The 17,546-nt window shown below is 34.1% G+C and overlaps 1 protein-coding gene across 1 annotated transcript in view; it reads left to right on the forward strand.

Annotated features, from left to right (window-relative positions):
- The window catches only part of LOC136558342 (formin-like), a 122,717-nt gene that overhangs the window by 18,902 nt on the left and 86,269 nt on the right, over positions 1-17,546 (forward strand). Inside the window, exon 3 of the mRNA XM_066552721.1 lies at positions 2,794-2,855. Coding sequence (XP_066408818.1) covers positions 2,794-2,855 — 62 coding nt within the window. The remainder of the gene's footprint in view (positions 1-2,793; positions 2,856-17,546) is intronic.

Raw genomic sequence — 17,546 nt, forward strand, 5'->3', positions numbered from 1 at the left:
TCTGTTTCCAGTATGTTAAGGAACTGATTTTTAGAATTGCATTAATGAAATTATTTTTTCTAGTCAAATTCTTCAACGTTTTAATGATTCTGATTGCCATCTTTGTATACAGGTTGTTTTCTTAAAATGTTAACTATCTGTGTACTAAATTAAGGTGACCTCACAAAACATAGAAAAGGAATGGTCATGAGTTACTTTATATTATGCAAGGCAATATAATTGTGATGTGATTTGCATTATAATATTTTGTACAGAAAAATAAACATTTGCTTGAAAATTAAAGTACTTTGCTGGGTGTCAGCTTCTATCCAATAGATAGTTTCTTCTAGTTAAAAATAATAAAATTAGAAACTTATGCTGTTGAATGTCAGTTTATATCATTGTAAACAATCTATAAAATCTGTTACAGTATATCAGTGTATGATGCACTTGCTTTTATGCAATAGCAGTGTTTTAAGAAAATAGTTTCTATTATTAATTCTCATAGCTTAGTACTTTCTAAGCATATTTTTAAGGAATAACAAAATGGTAAAAGAATTGCTATTCTCTGTCTTCTGCTTTAGAACAAAGTTTGAACAAAACAATCTCTAGAACTTGTTTCAGAACTTTCAGCTAGAAGCAATGAAAAACACATGCCAACAATTACATATACTTAATTTTTGTTTAAAAAAATTAAATTCCTGTGCAATGTTAGATTTCATTCATAGGGGTTCTTCCATCATTCTTTAATTGCGTAAACATTTGTGCCAAGATAAAAAAATAAGCAACAAAGGGTTGGGAATGGGTAGACATGGTGAAATATCTGCTTCTGGTCCTAGTGCAGGTCTGTGTTATCATAGGTGAATTATGACTCTCTTACCCAAATCTCAAAGAATTTTAATCATTGGGCAATTTCTACATAGAAAGTAGATCTTTTGTTAAGATAGATCTGTATCCTACTATTAGCTAAACTAAGAACTGATTGTTAGGAGCATTTTCAAAGCCTGTTATTTGCTTCAGTTATCATGTGACACTAAAGAGCTAACCTTCAAGTTAGGACATTCATAAGGTTCATGCCCTGCACACTGAGTGCTTAAGGCAGCTGAGGTGCCAGAAGGGTCACAACTTTTTCTGGAGACCTGAGGCAATTGTTTTATATTCTGTTTAGGTGAATGGATATGCAGAGCCTGTATCCATAGGTAATATCAACCAGTCAAAGGAATTTACAGCAGAAAATCTAAAAGTTTGTAGACCTAACCAGTTGTGATTCCAGCAGAGCAGTCAGGCGATTCTCTTATGCCTGAAAGCTCTTAAGTAGAGACCTGCTAGAGGGCAAGGAGAAGTTTAGCTAGATACTAAAGCTAGCTGGAATCACAAGGTTTTTATTTTACACTGTATAAAATATTGATCCCCTTTCCTTTTGATTTTATGTATCAGTTCAGCTGCTTGATTATAACTTCACCTGTGTATGGAAAAAATCCACGTATACATGACATGGAAGCTTTACATTAAAAGCTTCCATGTCATGTGGAATTCATGGTGATGATCAAGTTACCTTTTCTTTCCTCTTTCCTTCATGTGCTCTGAAGAGAAAAAGGAAAAAAAAATAAAGAGCAGATAAGCACTGAAATATTTTATTTATCTGGTATTTTGGTCCATACTTTGATACTGTAATGCTATTTTGTTAGTTCTTCTGTTGAATGGGTCATGCAGACCCTTAGTCTTAGAGACCATTGACAATAAAATTTAAATTCTTTGGCCTATCTTCAAACCTTGTTTAAATTAGGATTTAGTTGAGGAGGCAGAAGCCAAGCCAGAAAACTGGAAACAGGCTTTTGGATAAATTTTGATTTGAAAGCAGATGGAAGTGGGACTTTGGTCATCTAGCAACAAGCTCCAGTCACTTGTTTAGGAGGTCTGTAGCTTCTGGGCCAGTGTCTTACCAAAGACTCTCTTAAGGTCTCCTAAAGCCTTACACCGGTGTTTTGAAGGGGTTTCTGTTTCTTCATCTGCCAAATGCAGGCATGGTATGGATTAAGGGGAACCATAGTATTAGTGGTCCTAGAGGTTTCATAAATCTATGCCATCACTAAACCTGCATGATCAATGCCTGGCCTCCTCATTTTTTTCACTGCTGCTTTAAATTTCTCTGGCTTTCAGTTTCATACTCTCAGCCTTTGGATTTTGTTGTATTCTTGCTAAATGGCAGAGCTATCCTGTATGTCATTCACAGTATTCTGTACTTAAACTCTGTGATTATTCTTCATACGATAGAATTAAGAGAAAGAATTCTTTGTTTCTCACTGTTTGGTACCTTCTAAGGTCTTCATTTGTATTTGTGATTGCTATTTTATCCAGTTTGACTGTGTATAGTGATTGTATGTTTGTCCATTTAAATCACTGTACTTGATGCATGTTGTTTTAGAATTCAGGTGAGGGTGTGTGTATGCATGCATGTGCATGCCATAATATCCTATCAGTTCCACATTTATTTGCAAAATAAGGCAAAACTATAGTTTCCTTTTGTTATTTCAGTCTGTCATATTTTTTCCCCCATTTTCCCTTCTTAGCATGGAAGACCTCTACTTTATCCTCTTCTGTCAGAAACACCATGGAAAATCTGGTCATGTGGTCTTAGAAAAAAATGCTAATTACTGTGTTCAGATTTTCTTTTCCATCACCACCACAAAAGGTCATTTATTTGAGAGCCTACACCTGCATTCTGGACCCAGTGGTGTTGTATGAAATATTCTATGCTGAAGATGGCACATTGTTTTCTGACTCTAAGGGAATCTACTTTTTTTATTTCTACAGAGTACCAAGCTGCCATTCTGCATTTAAAGAGGGAACACAAAGAAGAAATTGAAACATTAAAGGTATAATTTTGTAATTATATATTTCCCTGTCTAGTGCATTTTACAGATTTAAGTGCTGCAAATATACACTTTCTATCAAATGTTAAGAATTTAATTCTTTCTTTCTAGAAGTTGTTTTCAGTTGACTGCCAGCTCAGCTAAAACTAATTTTGTTAAAATCTATACCTGCACTCATAAATGATGTCTGAAAGCAGTTTTATTTGTTTCCTCTTTGTAATTCTCCTTATTGTTGTTCTGTTAAATTCTTCCTCCTAACATAGCAGTGCAGTATTGGCACTGGTGTTTAACTGCTTACTCTTTCTCAGTGAAACATACTTCTGTAGAAGCAATTTTCTGTAATTTTAACAGGAAAATAAGCATGTGTGAGACTTTCTGAAGTTTAGTATTGAGCACTCTGTATTGATGTCTGCTCTTTTAAAGTGTAAACTTGACCAACTAGTTATCAAAATCAGAAATAACACAGTTTAGTATTAGAACTCACTTTCCCTTGGCTGTGGTAAGGAAAGTGAAATATTACAATAGAGTGTTTTTATCATAAAAACAGGAATTTAAATGGCAGTATAACTGAATTTGGTGGTCACCCCTAGGTAAAATTACCAGCATCTTCCTTTTCTCACCAGTTATGATATATTCTTAAGTATAGCTGCACTGTGTTCTAATACAGGTTCCTATGCCAAATCGTTAGTGGTCATCAATTACAAAACATTCAGTATTTCCTTCATCATCATTAAAGCAAATAGAATGGAAAATAAACAGATTTGCTAGCATGGGAATTCTGATAATCCAGTACATTGATACATTAACTGTGTCATTAGGCAGATCACATTGTATAATGCAACGTATTGAAATTTACGTTATAAAATTTCAGGGGGAACATAGAATGGGGCAATAAAATGGTGTCATGGTTTAATGTTATACTTTGTTGCCTTTTATTCTTTAATGGCATAACAGAAAAATATGATGGTAAGTATCCGAACTATGGGAAATTCTTGGGTTAAATCTGATTTTATGCTATGCACTGAAGGAACCTACAGACAGGAATTTCTTTTAAGCAACTCTTTTGCAAACAGATCCAAACTCATTATGAGGTGTTTATGAAGAAGGTTTGATTATCATTCTTTCTCTGCAAAAGGTTAGGAGTAGATCCTTGGTCTTTGTTATTCTTAAAAGGTCTAGAGAAATGTTAAAATTATGGAAGTTATATGTATGGGAAAGTTCTCAAAATATTACTGAATTGTCCTCTGAAAGTGAAAGTAAGCAACATTATCTAGGTTCTGTTCCTTGAAACCTGTATATATTGGCTTACAAGTGAGTGATACTTTTATTCTTTAGCATTAGAAAGTGCCCTGTACTTTTGTTCTATTTCTTATTGTAGGGTTTTTTTCTTGAGTACGTGAACAGGAATTCCAGATTGTTTTTAATTCTTCAATATTTGTTATCACTGTGTTAATTTCCTATAAACTTTATACAGAATACCCAGAGTGCAGCCAGGGCTTTACCCGTACCACTAGTTTCTGGGGGTTGGTGCTGAATCTATGAGACTGAAGTTTCTGTGAATGCAGCAGTCTTGAAAGATGCACAACAATCACTGGGTAGGGAGGGCATATGACTGTACTGTATTTCCTTTTGCCATCTTTATGTTATCACCAAAACTTGAAGCTTTGTTCGTTTTTCTGATATCACTTGAATTCAGTTTTTGTCATGTGTATACTTATAAAGATTATAACATGTATTACACCAAGTCAATTACTTATGAATCTGCACCATCTCTTCTTGCATGACAATCTGCGTAACACTTAACTCTTGAAGGGTTAATTAATGTATATAATTCAACTGAATCATCCACATGAAAGTAATGTCTAAAATGGGTGATGCTATTGCTGCATTCAAAGGATTTCTTGAATTTTTCACTTAATGTTAACAAAATTCTGAATAATGTAGTTTAAAGACATGGAACGATTTCTGTTCTGTGCTGTTAAGTGTTTTGCTTTCCCTGCTCTTGCCACTAGATGTCAGCTGAGTCTTTCAGAAGAAGTTCCCAAAACACGTGTTCTTGTTTCATACTTCCTTCTAAACTGAGTGTGGTGACATCCTGCCCACTGTTTGTGTATCTGTTTTAGTTTTAGGTCAGAAATTATCTTGCACATTAAGAAACTAAATTGAAGTTGCTCAATCGATAAGTTGTAGCTGTCAACACCTTCATAGTATTTGTCCAGCAGAACCAAATCTTGAGTATCTAACAACCAACTAAGTAGATGACAACAACATAAATCAAAATAATGTAAATGGACTCCTGACTTCTGAAAGAAAGGAATTTACTTAAAGAGAAAATTCTGTCTACAATGCTTAATATTTAATCCAATATATAGCTGCACAAGGGTGCGCCGTGCTTTTTTTTCCTGTAAGTTAAATTGATCAAATTAGTAAAAATTCAAGCATACATTCAAGCATACTTTTTCCCTAATGTCCCCATGTTGCCTTCAGAACAAACCTCCCAAATATCCCTTCATCTTTAGCTATGTGGGAGTTTAAGGGTGTTTTTGAAGATGGAAGGAAAGTCCTTAGCTGTCCTGTAACCCTGTACTCTGTGCATGGATGTTTTTCTTTGACAGATTGTTAGGCTTCCACCAGCTCACTAGATCTTTTATATATTTCCAAACTGAGAATATTAGTATCTTCAGGTATTTCTATTACATAATAGTATTACATAATGCATGTCATATAATATAGTGTAAGAAATATTAATAGGTATTTGATAAAAACTTAGCTATAGCTAGCTATAAATTATTCATAAATAAATATTAAAAATTTCAGTAAATATAATAAAACCCTGGTTTTGCATCTCTTAAAATATCTCATGGCAAATTTTAGAAAGAAGTACCTGTATAGTTGCATCTATCACAGTTATGAATATCTTACTGAAGCTTAAGAAATAGTGAATGGCAATGCACTTGGTATAAAGCTGCCCGTTGCATTACGAAAGAGCAAGCTGGCCTCATTTAGGGAAGAATGTATCATGAGGTGTTCATAGTGACCCTTGTGGCCTCCATGGTAATGTTTGCATTTTTGCTTTTTTTGTGAAGGTTCCAAGAGCTGAAATGCAGAAGTGGGTAGAAAGTAATTTCCTTTTCACAGAACTTCCTTAACTTTGAAAACTATTTCATATCCTAAATTGAGGTTAAAGACCAGTGCCTCAAAGTGCCCCAGAAAACATTGAAAAATGTGGAAGAAAAAGGAATGTGAAAGGAAAAGTCATAGCACCAGTCAAAATTATCTGATAATTTAAAGATAATTTATTTTTATTTTGTTGTGAGACCACAAAGGCATAAAAACATTTAGGGTTTTATTAAGTAATAAAACTCTAGCTCTAATATGACCATTTCATTCTTTTAAAAATCTGTTTTTTCATGTCTAATACTTCCTAAGTTCTTTCTTGTCTCTATGTCTTTTCACCTTCCCATTTGTTTTTTCATTGTGGTCAGTATGCTTCCATTTATGAATGCTTCCATTGCTCTTTAATTATGACATGAGTACCACAAAAGGTGCTGCTTCTCTCTGCAACATTTTGGAATTTTTAGTTCAGCTGTGGGAGGCAATGGTGAATAGTGTTGAAAGCTCTTGTATGCCAGAAAGCTTATCAAAATACCTCTTTATAGAATTGGGTGATCTCAGTTTTATTTTGGCAATTTAAAATGTCTTTTACTTAGATGTCAAAGTAAAATTTAATTTCGGCTTCAGAACATACATCACAAATTGGATGTTTTAACACCAAATGAAAACATCTTACGCTATTTTAGTTTGTCTAAATCTTCTTTTTCTATAGGTAGACTATTATAACAAACTGGAATACTTTTGAGCAGATTAAATTGAAAGAAATCTGACCCGGATGCTCTTAAGGATTTTTATTATTCCTTTCTGGAGAAAAAGAATTTTTTCCCCCACAGTTTTGTTTGTGCATATGTGAATTCTTGCATGGGCTAGGGATATCATGATTTGTCAAAAGTCACTATGTTTTGAAATCTGCTATTAGCATATGGAGTCCAATGATTAATAGTGTTGAAAGCTTTAATATGCCACAGTACTTATAAAACCCAAAACTTTTTAATATATGTGGATATATTCTGACTTTGGTAACAAGGTTCTGCTTCAGGATGAGATTGTTGTTTTAACATTTACAAGATGAAATGCATCCATAAGGTGGCTGGTTGCTTTGAGTGTTCTCTGTTATATTTTTGTATTCCAGCATGCACATACAGAAGAAAATCTGTATCATTTATGCTTCTCTCTCTGGTGGTGTTGCAGCTCAAAGGAGCAGCCAAGGTCAGCAAGGGTTTATTAGTCAGTCTTTCCTAATGAGCTGTTCAGGCTTTTCAGCATTTCCATGTGGTGAACTGATGAAGGTCTCCCAGCTTGTGGTTAATTATTGATACTAATCTTGCCTAACTTGAAATGTTTCAGTCTTTCAACTGCTAAATGTATGGTTGCACCACTGTGTGTGTACTGCATGCCTTTATGAATCTTCATCTTGGTTACTTCGTCCTCTTGGAGGAATTCTCCCTGTTCACTGCAGAGCCTCTCTGCGATGCAAGAAAGGAAAAAATGTCAAGATTAAAAAAAGCATAAAAGTTACAAGAAAAAAGAGACTGAACTCCTATGAAATTGTATTAAAATACCAATTTCAGAACTCCTAAGGCTGCCAGACAATGGCAGCAACATTATCTTTGAAGTTTGCATTTCCTAAAATAGTAAAATTCCAGCAGGAAAAAAAAATTTCCTGAACTGAAAAATTTGCATAGCCATTGCTATAGAAGGTAAAGTGGCAGACTAGGGAACAAAGAAATGGAGCAATAAAACAGTAACTTTTTTCAGCAAACAGCACTAAGTCTCTTTGGAACCACTTGACAATTTTGTCTTCTTTCAGAAATGAAGCTTGAAATTATTCTTTATGTTGTGTGAAGATATTCCCCAGTTAGTTAATATTTTAAAAATCTGCACATTACAATTTCAAATCATACTCTATAATAAAATTATTGATGAAATTTTAAGCATTCCTGCTGTGCTCTGATACTTACAGTAAACAAAATTTTCTTATTCTTCTCCTCCATTTGTCATATTTTTGATGCAATGTATGCTTCTCATTATTATTTTCCTTTAACAATATGTTTACATTGTTAATATTTTCTTATCAGATAGTTTGAATATCCCGGAAGATTCTTCTTTCATTGTGTTGTGGGTTTTTTTCAATATGGCTGCTTGCCATATTGCCATTCTGTTATTTTTAATGCAATTTCACTGTGAGACTTGGATTGTTTAAACTTCATGTCAGCTGCGGAATGCTGTTAATTACACATGTTGATCCAAGGATTCTCCTGCTTATTTAAGAAATTACCACAGACCATATTCCCTAGATTGAAAACAGTGAAAATCTCTTTAACTCTATTTCAGCGCATGGACATGGTAGTACATAGTTAAAATGTGCATAGGGCAGGACAATTTATAGCATTTGAACATCAGCAAGAATGAGTTCTTGCTCAAATTTAGACACATTACGAAAAATTCTGCTTAGTTAGGGCTAAAACAAAACAAAAGCAGGTTCCTTATAACCTGCTGCATTTTTCATAGTTTATGGAAGTTAATCTGTCCCATCACCTTGCCTTGAATAAACATGTTAAGTACTCCGGAGAATAAAGTAGAGAGCACACTTTGAACAAGAGGACATTTTATTTTCACAGATATTGAAGATCTCTGTAACATAGGAAACAATTGTATACAAGAGAAATTAACTGAAGTGTCATAATGGAATTATAAAAGCCATTAAAAATTAGGTAGTATCAAATTTACCATTTTAGTTTTGAAAACATGTACCCTATGCTTTCTTGCAAAAATTATCTGCACTTTGAAATTTACTACACCAGATATTTGTTTAAGTCTAGTAGTTGTATAGTTGTTTTTTTTTTGTTTTTTTTTTTTTTTTATTAAATGTGTAATATTCTGTTTTGAAAAAATTCTGGCTCTAATATTCCTGATTTTAACAGGACAGGGACAGATTTGTCAAGGATAAGCATTTTGCCGATAAGGGAAAATCTGTCTGAAATTGGAGGTTAAATTTTTAAAAATAAAACTATTTTTTCTCATGTTCAGTAAAGACCTGATTTTAGAAGCTTTTGACTTTGCAAATCTGGTGATCATTGATTGCATCTTCTGGTGTTGAAAAAACTTTCAATTGCCATTTCCACAAAGCCACCAAAGTTGTTATAAAATAACACTGGGTCAAAACTAAGTTCCACTGATTAATGGTTGACACAAGTTACTCTTGATTAGGTGGGGATCACCCTTTAGAGAATGCTTTCAAAATGAAAGTCTGTCTCCTGACCGTCTTATTGATGGTTAGGCAATGAAAGAAAACCCACTGGAAAGCAAAGCAGACAACCAGAGCTGGACGTGTGTATGAGATGTGAAAGGTGCAATTTCAGGTAAAAAACAGTGAGTAGAGATACTAGGACTGGCAGTCCTTATAGCATACACTGTACTAGAGGCACTACACTGGCAAGATGAAGGGCAAAAGAGGTAGCCTGGAAATTAGGACAGAAAACAGTAGGAGATAGATTGCAAAGACTTTGGTCTGGGCATCACAATACAAGTTTTACTTATATGTGGGCAGTATTCTCCAGAATATATGTCCTGGAATGAATACAGTCCCTTCAGTATTTGATGTTAATTTTGTTGGTCAGTAAGCAATACCCTCCCTTGCTTTATTGGTCAAGATTTGATCTGAATATAAGTAATTTCGTAATAGTTTTTTCTACTGTCATAAGTTTTAATTTTAGGATGTTTAAGTATAAACTGGACTTTACAAGATGTGTTAGGATTGGCATGTAATATTATTATTCATGGACCTAAGGTTTAACAGATTTATTGGAATGCTTACATTTGCAAAAATATTCAATCACAGTTCATTTTTAACTTACTTTGCAACTACATGTTGAGTCCCAGAATCTTAAGATAGTTTTTTGTAAAAGAAGTATATCATTGGTGACTGCTTGAGGAAAACTGACTAAAATGACCTGTGACTCATCTTGAAGCAGGAATTTTGCAGTTTGAACAAGTGCAGAATCTGTTTTTCCAGGTCAGCATTATCAGGCCTTTTCTATACTGGTATTGTTTCTCTTTCTGAGGGTCCACACTTTGTTCTTACATACCTTTCAACTTCAGCACACACAATGCAAAAGTCTTAAAAGCTTGCTGCTTTTCATTATTGAATTTTTAACTTTTGTCTGGAATATCTCCCATTGTGTTCACTGAATGAGGTACTAGTTCTGTCGAAGAGAAAGTTTCTGCATAGCTGCACAACATGGAAGCATTGGTGGAAAGGGATAAAATTAAGATTGTTCTGATTGCTCCCTTTTGAGTAATCGACAAAGGCTGTTTTTTCTGAGACTTTTTCTTCTGTAATATTTTCTTCAAATTTTATAATTTGAATGTCTAAAGTAGTGTGGTGATGCATAATTAGTCTGCAGTATATGTTAGTTTAAAATAGGTGTGTCTTTTACACAAATACAGAGTCATTTCCATAATTGATGTTATACTTCTCTTTATCCATGTAGAATCTCTTTCTTTTTTTGTTTTGATTGCACTTGAGAACACTATTTTGGTAGAGAGACTAATCATCTCTAAAAATTCTCAAAACTTTTAGACAAAAGTTATGTTCATTATGAAGAATGAAAATTGTTAGTTTGTAAAAGTGTAACTACTTTTTTTTTCTTCTCGTGGCACTATTTGACTGAATAATTCCTGTTGAGAAGTATTCATTGCTGCTCATTTTCTTTCTATAGATATGTAATTTTATCTTTGGTTGCTGTTTTCCATGTGCTTTACTAATAATGATTTTTGCTTCAGCTTTTACTTAATTCAAATAATTGGTTGCAACTTAGCAACATATATATTTGCTTTCCTATATAGTTACAAAGCTTTGTTATAATGGCTGATCTTATAGCCTGGTTGCCAAAGAAATTAGCTCTTTATATGGTGAAGCAATGTTGACAGTAAACTCTCCTTTCCATCTCCTTCCCAAAAGAAAAGGAAGAAAAGTGAAGAAAAACAAGGTTGCATTACAATTCTGGAAACATCAGCCACACTAATAAAATCAAATTCAATGTTGGTTTACGACTTTGAATTTATGTGACTGCACAGGATCAAAGGATTTGTATCCCACTGGACTGCAAGGTCTATAGTTCATGGCAAAAAACCTCATCAAAAAGAACATTTTAGTAGTAGGGCTTTTCATTTTAATCAGCCACAGTAATAAAAAAGCTGTTAGGTGTCCAAAAACATTCTCCCAAGATCAGAGACAACTTGCTCTCTACTACAATCAGTTTTCTTATTGGATCCATACTGCCTCTGTAGTTTTTGTCACTGAAACTTCATCTTCAACTTGTTTTCAGCCATTTTTTGCATTGCTTTCACATTTAACATGCCAGATGTAAAATATGTCACATCATCATGTAATTCCCTGGCAATTGAGAAATACTGTAGCTTATCTCAAGTAAATTATCATCAAAACAAATAATTCATATAGAATTTTAATTATCAGTCTATATTTCTACATATTGTATTTTAAAATATTTTATTAGCAATGTTCAGGGTATTTTTTCCTCATTGCATATAATCTTCTGAACACCACCACAGAGAATAGGTATCAGTATTTTTGTGTGCATGGTAACTGAGGCTGTCCTAAGACTATGGTGACAGCTGCAAGTGAGAAGTAGAGTAAGATAGTAACTACAAAGTTTGTGATAGGAAGGGAATGTTTGGATTTTGCATGTTAACTGGTCATGGTCCTAGTTCAACAAAAGTTTGAAAATAATTTTTAGCTTATGGTGTAGTTTCATACTTTGATTACCTTTGTCTCATAGAAATTGCATGCAATATATGATTTACATTTATTGGCGTGTTGCATGCTGAGTCACCTCATTCCATTCTGCAGAATTTAAATGTTTAGCAGAGTTTAACAATATTAGGTATTTTGCCAATTAAATTGTCCACAAAATTATGTTTTCTTGGAAATTTGTAGGTTGGTGTCAATTTAGCTGGGTACCCATTTTTTACATATTATGTAGGATTTATTTTTCCTAGCATAAGCTATCTTGCATTTAGGAAGAATCAACACATAGTCACTTTCTATAAGGATTGTTAGCTTTTGAATGGCATGACAGGTAGCTGCTTCTTTTAGGCAAATTCTGGTGGGTGTGGTATTCCATTGTCTGGGAAATCACTGCTGCCTGAGATACATGCAGGCTTAAAGTGGGTTTTGTCAGTGAATATTTTCATGGGTTGATGTTTTTAAAAGAATTTATTCAAATAAGAAACTTTAGTATTGGTGGGAATTTTATAGGTTAGCTACTGAACATTTAAAATCTACGTAAAATGTTAAATTATCCATTATTAATATTTATTTATTAATAACCTGAAATTTACCCCTTTAAGCATACATTGCTAACAGTGGCTGTATTATGTATTATTTCATCTAGTTTTTTAGAGTTTTTTATCATTTGTCTCAAGAAATAACATTGTTAAGCAAACGTGCCTGTGGTAAGAAGTTAGTAAATCCAAGGCATTAACAATTTTCTGTTTGATAGAAATCAAGAAGAATGTAGATTCCAGTGAAATGTCTCTGTAGGCACAAAGATTCCACAGTAGAGTACATCACTTACTGGGTGGTGAAGTGGACATAATAGGATTCTTAAATGTGGAGTGTGCTGTGGAATACAATGAACATAATTAGAGATATTTTTCTATGTATTTGGATTCATAATGCTTGCAGGATCTTGAAAGTTTAGCAAAAAATTTCAGGGGCACATCAAGGGCTCTATCTGATTATTTCATTAGAAGTTATGGAGAAGTTATTTACCCTTTTTAATTGGGTTGATCTGAGTAAAGTGGTATGTATGTAGGACAGCTGTAGAAAAAGAACTGGAGATGAGCTGGCACGAGCTATGTGTTGTATAACGAAGTTCTCCAAGTGATTTAATTTGTGCAATCTTAAATTGTTAGATGATGGTTCTTAACCATGAAAAGACTGAAGGAAGGATGTGTATACGTGCAGGAAAGAAACAATACCTAAATTAATGTTAATTGACAGAAACATTTACAGAGCAGACACAAGATAATTAGGATGAGGAGCACAGACTTTATGGCATCCTGGAGATAACTCTGTGAAGAGCATGGAAAAGAGCACAGAACATTAAGAGATAATGGAAGGTCCACAGAGAGCAGTGAGAGAAGATGCTGGAGCTTAAAAGGATACAGGACTTTCTGCAGCCCATAATGAAAGGGGCAGTTTGTATCTTGTACAGAATAGTCTCTTAAAATACATAGTCCTGGTCAGCAAATATCTAGAGTGTCCTTGTCTCATAGATCTGCTTTGCATGGCTGTTCATACTCTTTGGAGAGTGATAAAAGTGGAAATGTGTTTGTTACCTTATACTTAGGAGGTCACTGGAAACTTATCACTAGTGAGAAAGAATCAGAATCCCAAAGTCATAGAATATGCTGAGTTGTAGGGACCCATGAGGATCATCGGATTCAGCTCCTGGCCCTGCCTAGAACACCCAAGGGTCATTCCATGTGCCTGATTCAATTCCTGTACCCACTGTATTCTACTGTCAGCCTTTGGCCAGTTTATTTGTACATATTGAGTCTAGTGGATCTATAAGGACAATGAGTAGGAAATAGCTGGGGGTTTTGTTTGTTTGTTGTCTCAACTGCTTTTGCTACATTTCCTCTATAAAGCTATGTATTTATTATTTTTAAATTGGAAAGAGAATTGGACTCTATGCATTGGCTACATTAATATTTAGAGATCTGGGATTGTTTGAAAGAGTTCAGTCATTACTTTTTTATTGTGAGGTGTAGGAACAATTCTTACTGTGTGCCCTTGACAGTGATGGTATACCATATGTAACTGTTATGTTTGTTGAGGTATTTGTTAGAGAGGAATTTTGATTTTTATGTAAACTGGCATGGGTTTAACTTTTTTTTTTCCCTGTGGAGAAATCCTTTGCTAAATCTCTGATTGTTGTTAAAATTTAAAACAAATGTATGTTTTTTCAAGGACACAGATTCAACAAAAAAGAGCTTCTTTTCTTTTGTAAACACAATAGAAGAATAAAAAAGTGTGAACTCTTCCAAAAACTGAAGATTAAATTATTTAGAATGAACAAAACCAAGTTAGAGGCTCTCTGTGAAAAATTTCTTTTCCTCTCTTTTCTGTGCACACTACTTTAATGGCCAAAATACTATTAAGAAAAAAAGCTGTAAAGTATATAAAAAAAAGCTTTTAATTGGCAACTCAGTAATTCTTGTCTTTTTTTTCCTTTTTTTTCTTTTTTCCCTTTTTAATATCCACCTCTCTAGAAAATAGCCACATCTCCTAACTATATCCCTTGATACTTTGTGTCTTCTTTCTTCCCACTTTTTTTATTTTCATGGCTTGGCATAAGTAACTAATTAGATGTAACAATCACTGTATAAAAGTCAGAGAAGGGAATAAAATCAAGCTCACTTTCTCCCTAATATGTTATTTTTCCACTCTAATTAGAGTAAAAACTTGTAAAAGTGTGTGTTTCTCAGTTAAAGAAGAGGTCTGTCTCTGATATACCTAGCACAGCTTTATTCATTAAATATGTGTCATTTTTACACAGTCACTTTTCAGAGTAGAATTACACTGTAAACGCTTGGGAAAAAGTATTAGGCATTGACAGTGAGCATGAGCTTGCTAGTTTCAAAGCAAAAGTTCTGCATATTGCTTGTTCTGAACAGTATTTTAGGGAATATTTGTTTTTATGATTTACTGTTAAAATTCTCAGGATTTTTAAACATTTTTGGTGCAAATAAGTCTGGACTAATAAGTTAGCAACTGTTTTTTGAATGTAGATGGCTGTAAATTTATACTTTCCTTGTGTTCATACATACAAATTGTTCCTCAGCTTTTCATATTAGAGCAGTTCTGTGTCATGGTTAAAAGTTTTTGTTCACATAAAATCACATTATATAAAGCAGTGAAACAACAAAAAATGTACTTCAGTTGATTGCATTTAATTGACTGTAATTTACTTTATTGACCGTATGAAATGAGACTGTAATCTTTCTCTCACATATCAGAGCACAGTGAAAAGCTGTCACATTGGTTTTGAGATTTGTCTATGTCAGTCCACATTAAAGACATTTATACAACCTGTGGTTACATGAATGAGAGGATTTAGTCTTTTTCTTTAGTGAAAGAAAAAGACTTTTAATTTATGATTTGTCATCTGATACTGTAATGGTTAATGACAGTATTGTACATGGATTCAATAATTGGAATTTTTCTTCCTTGAGCATGTGCTTCATCATTTCCTAGGTCCTGTGGGACCAAGGCTGAGTTGTTGGCATTGTCAGAAAATATAATTTGCCCTTTTTCTGTGTTGTGTCAAGTCACTTAGCAGGTGCCAAAAGGAGGTCACTGGAGACATACACCAGAGGGATGGATGTAAAGGGAGAATACAGGAAGACAGTAGAAAGCCAATCCAAGCACTCCTGTTGTTTTCCAGGTTACAGTGTATTAGTATTTTTGGATATTTAAATAATCCTCTTACATGTATTTTAGTAAAGAGAGGTCTTTATTTTTTTAGGGATGGCTTTTATTTTACCCATTAACAGAAGTACTTTTTTTAGGCAGAGGGTAACACAGGCCTTCTAAGCTTAAATATAAATGTCTGTGTTTGAGGGATCTGAGAGTCAGCTGGGATCACTTGCTTGGTGAATTGGTTTTACCCAAGGAAAATGGATCCTGTCCATTTCAATGGCAGATACCAGACAAATCTCAACAAATTAAAGAAACTGATTTGTAAGTACAACTGCACTAATGAGTCTTGAAAAGCAAAATAGGCAAGAACCTTCTTTAGTTAGAATCAGAGGTGAAAAAAAGCCTGCATTCCAAGCAAGAGCAGATTTGGAAGCAAAAGACATTTTATCAAGGAGGATAGACAGAACTGCCTGTTTATTCAGCCTCTTCAAAATGGGTATTGGGTGGAAGCAGAGAGCTGTGGAAGAAAGGAAAATGAGGTACATTAGCCAGGAAGGCCAGTTTTAGACTTCAGAATAGAAAAGGGCATTTGACAATACTCAAGCTGAATCACGTCTTGCAAAGGAAATTTAAGGGTTCACTGAAAGTATTTTTCAGCAGTGGAAACAGAAAAGAACTAAGGAAACAAGGGGAGCATTATCCAGTAAGGGTGAGGTGGAGACAAAAAGCATTGTTGATTTAACCTAGAAAATTAAGACCAAATGAGCTGCCCCGAATTTCAATAGCAGTGGTCATGAACACAGGGACAGAATTTTTCTTAAACTGAAAAAACACACAGCTTTTAGTACTGAATAAAGCACAAAGATTAGTTTTTTGCATATGACAATTCTTTTTATCCTAATACAGAGTTGACTCAATGAGTCTGTGATGTGCTGTCCTTTGCAGATCCTTTCCCCATAGAATTGCCACACCACTGATCAATCCCTTCTGTGGCTATGTACACTGCAGCCCTCTTTCTTGGATTGCAGCATGTATTTTCATACTGTTTCCTTGTCTGATAGAATTATTGTGAATTCTGAATTTTAACTGTGTACTTTAGCGTAATAGCAAAATATCATTTGCCTATTTATTATTGACAATTAATGCAAGAAAGATTGTGCCAAAGTAAGGAAACTTTTTTCAGTAGCACATTGCTGTGTGAATTAGACTTAAGATACTGACGAGGTACTTTCAAATTGATGATTGAAATCTGATTTCAGCACATTAGGGCTTTTTCTTTTAAGCTAGCAGTATGAAGAAAAAATAGTAATAAGGCTTTATTGAAACATTCATGCTTCAAATATGGTATTTGTAGAAGTAACCTGGGAAAAATATATATCTACTTTCTTAGAAATTTAGGCAGTTGTATCAATTCTATGTGTGTGTGTAGAGGAGAGGGAGTATGTCAATGGCTGACTGGCAAGAGTCACTGATACAATGGAAAGCCAGAGAACCTCAATAGACCAGGGCTTGAGGGCTTAATTTGATACTCTCTGAAAAAGCATATTATTGCTGCAAGAAAATGAAATGGTCAGGGGAATAGAAAAATGTTCCTTGCAATAGTTTATTTGGTATTGAATGTAGCTATACAATCCAGATTTCTCAAATGAGTGCTGCTGGGAAGCAAGCAACCAGGCTTCTATACCAGTCAGCAAAGTGGCAAATGCAGTTTTCAAATGAAAAGAAATATATCTAAAGCTTACTGGTGAACATCTCCCACATTGTTCTTTGTAGTCTTGCTTTCATTTTATACAGCAATTTTTACAGAAATTTTCTTTGTTAGGATTCAAAATCCTCTACCCTTCAGAAATAATGTTCATTCATGTATATAAGCTTTAGTTTCATCTGCCTTCTATTATCTTCTGCCCCTCCAGCCTTCCTCCCATAACTTCCTTCCATCAAATACCTTGTTTCCTGCTAAAATATTTTTACATTTCATCTTGCCTTCTTCTGTGACCAAACTACTACATTTTGATGATGTTTGCTCTCCATTCGATTTATCATATGACTTTAGAGCATTTTATCTCATTTTAAGAAATATTTTCCAGGAAGCAGACCTTTATTAAGAATATGTATGTATTTTTATGCAT

Source organism: Molothrus aeneus, chromosome 6 (genome assembly GCF_037042795.1).
Source record: "Molothrus aeneus isolate 106 chromosome 6, BPBGC_Maene_1.0, whole genome shotgun sequence".
NCBI lineage: Eukaryota > Metazoa > Chordata > Aves > Passeriformes > Icteridae > Molothrus > Molothrus aeneus.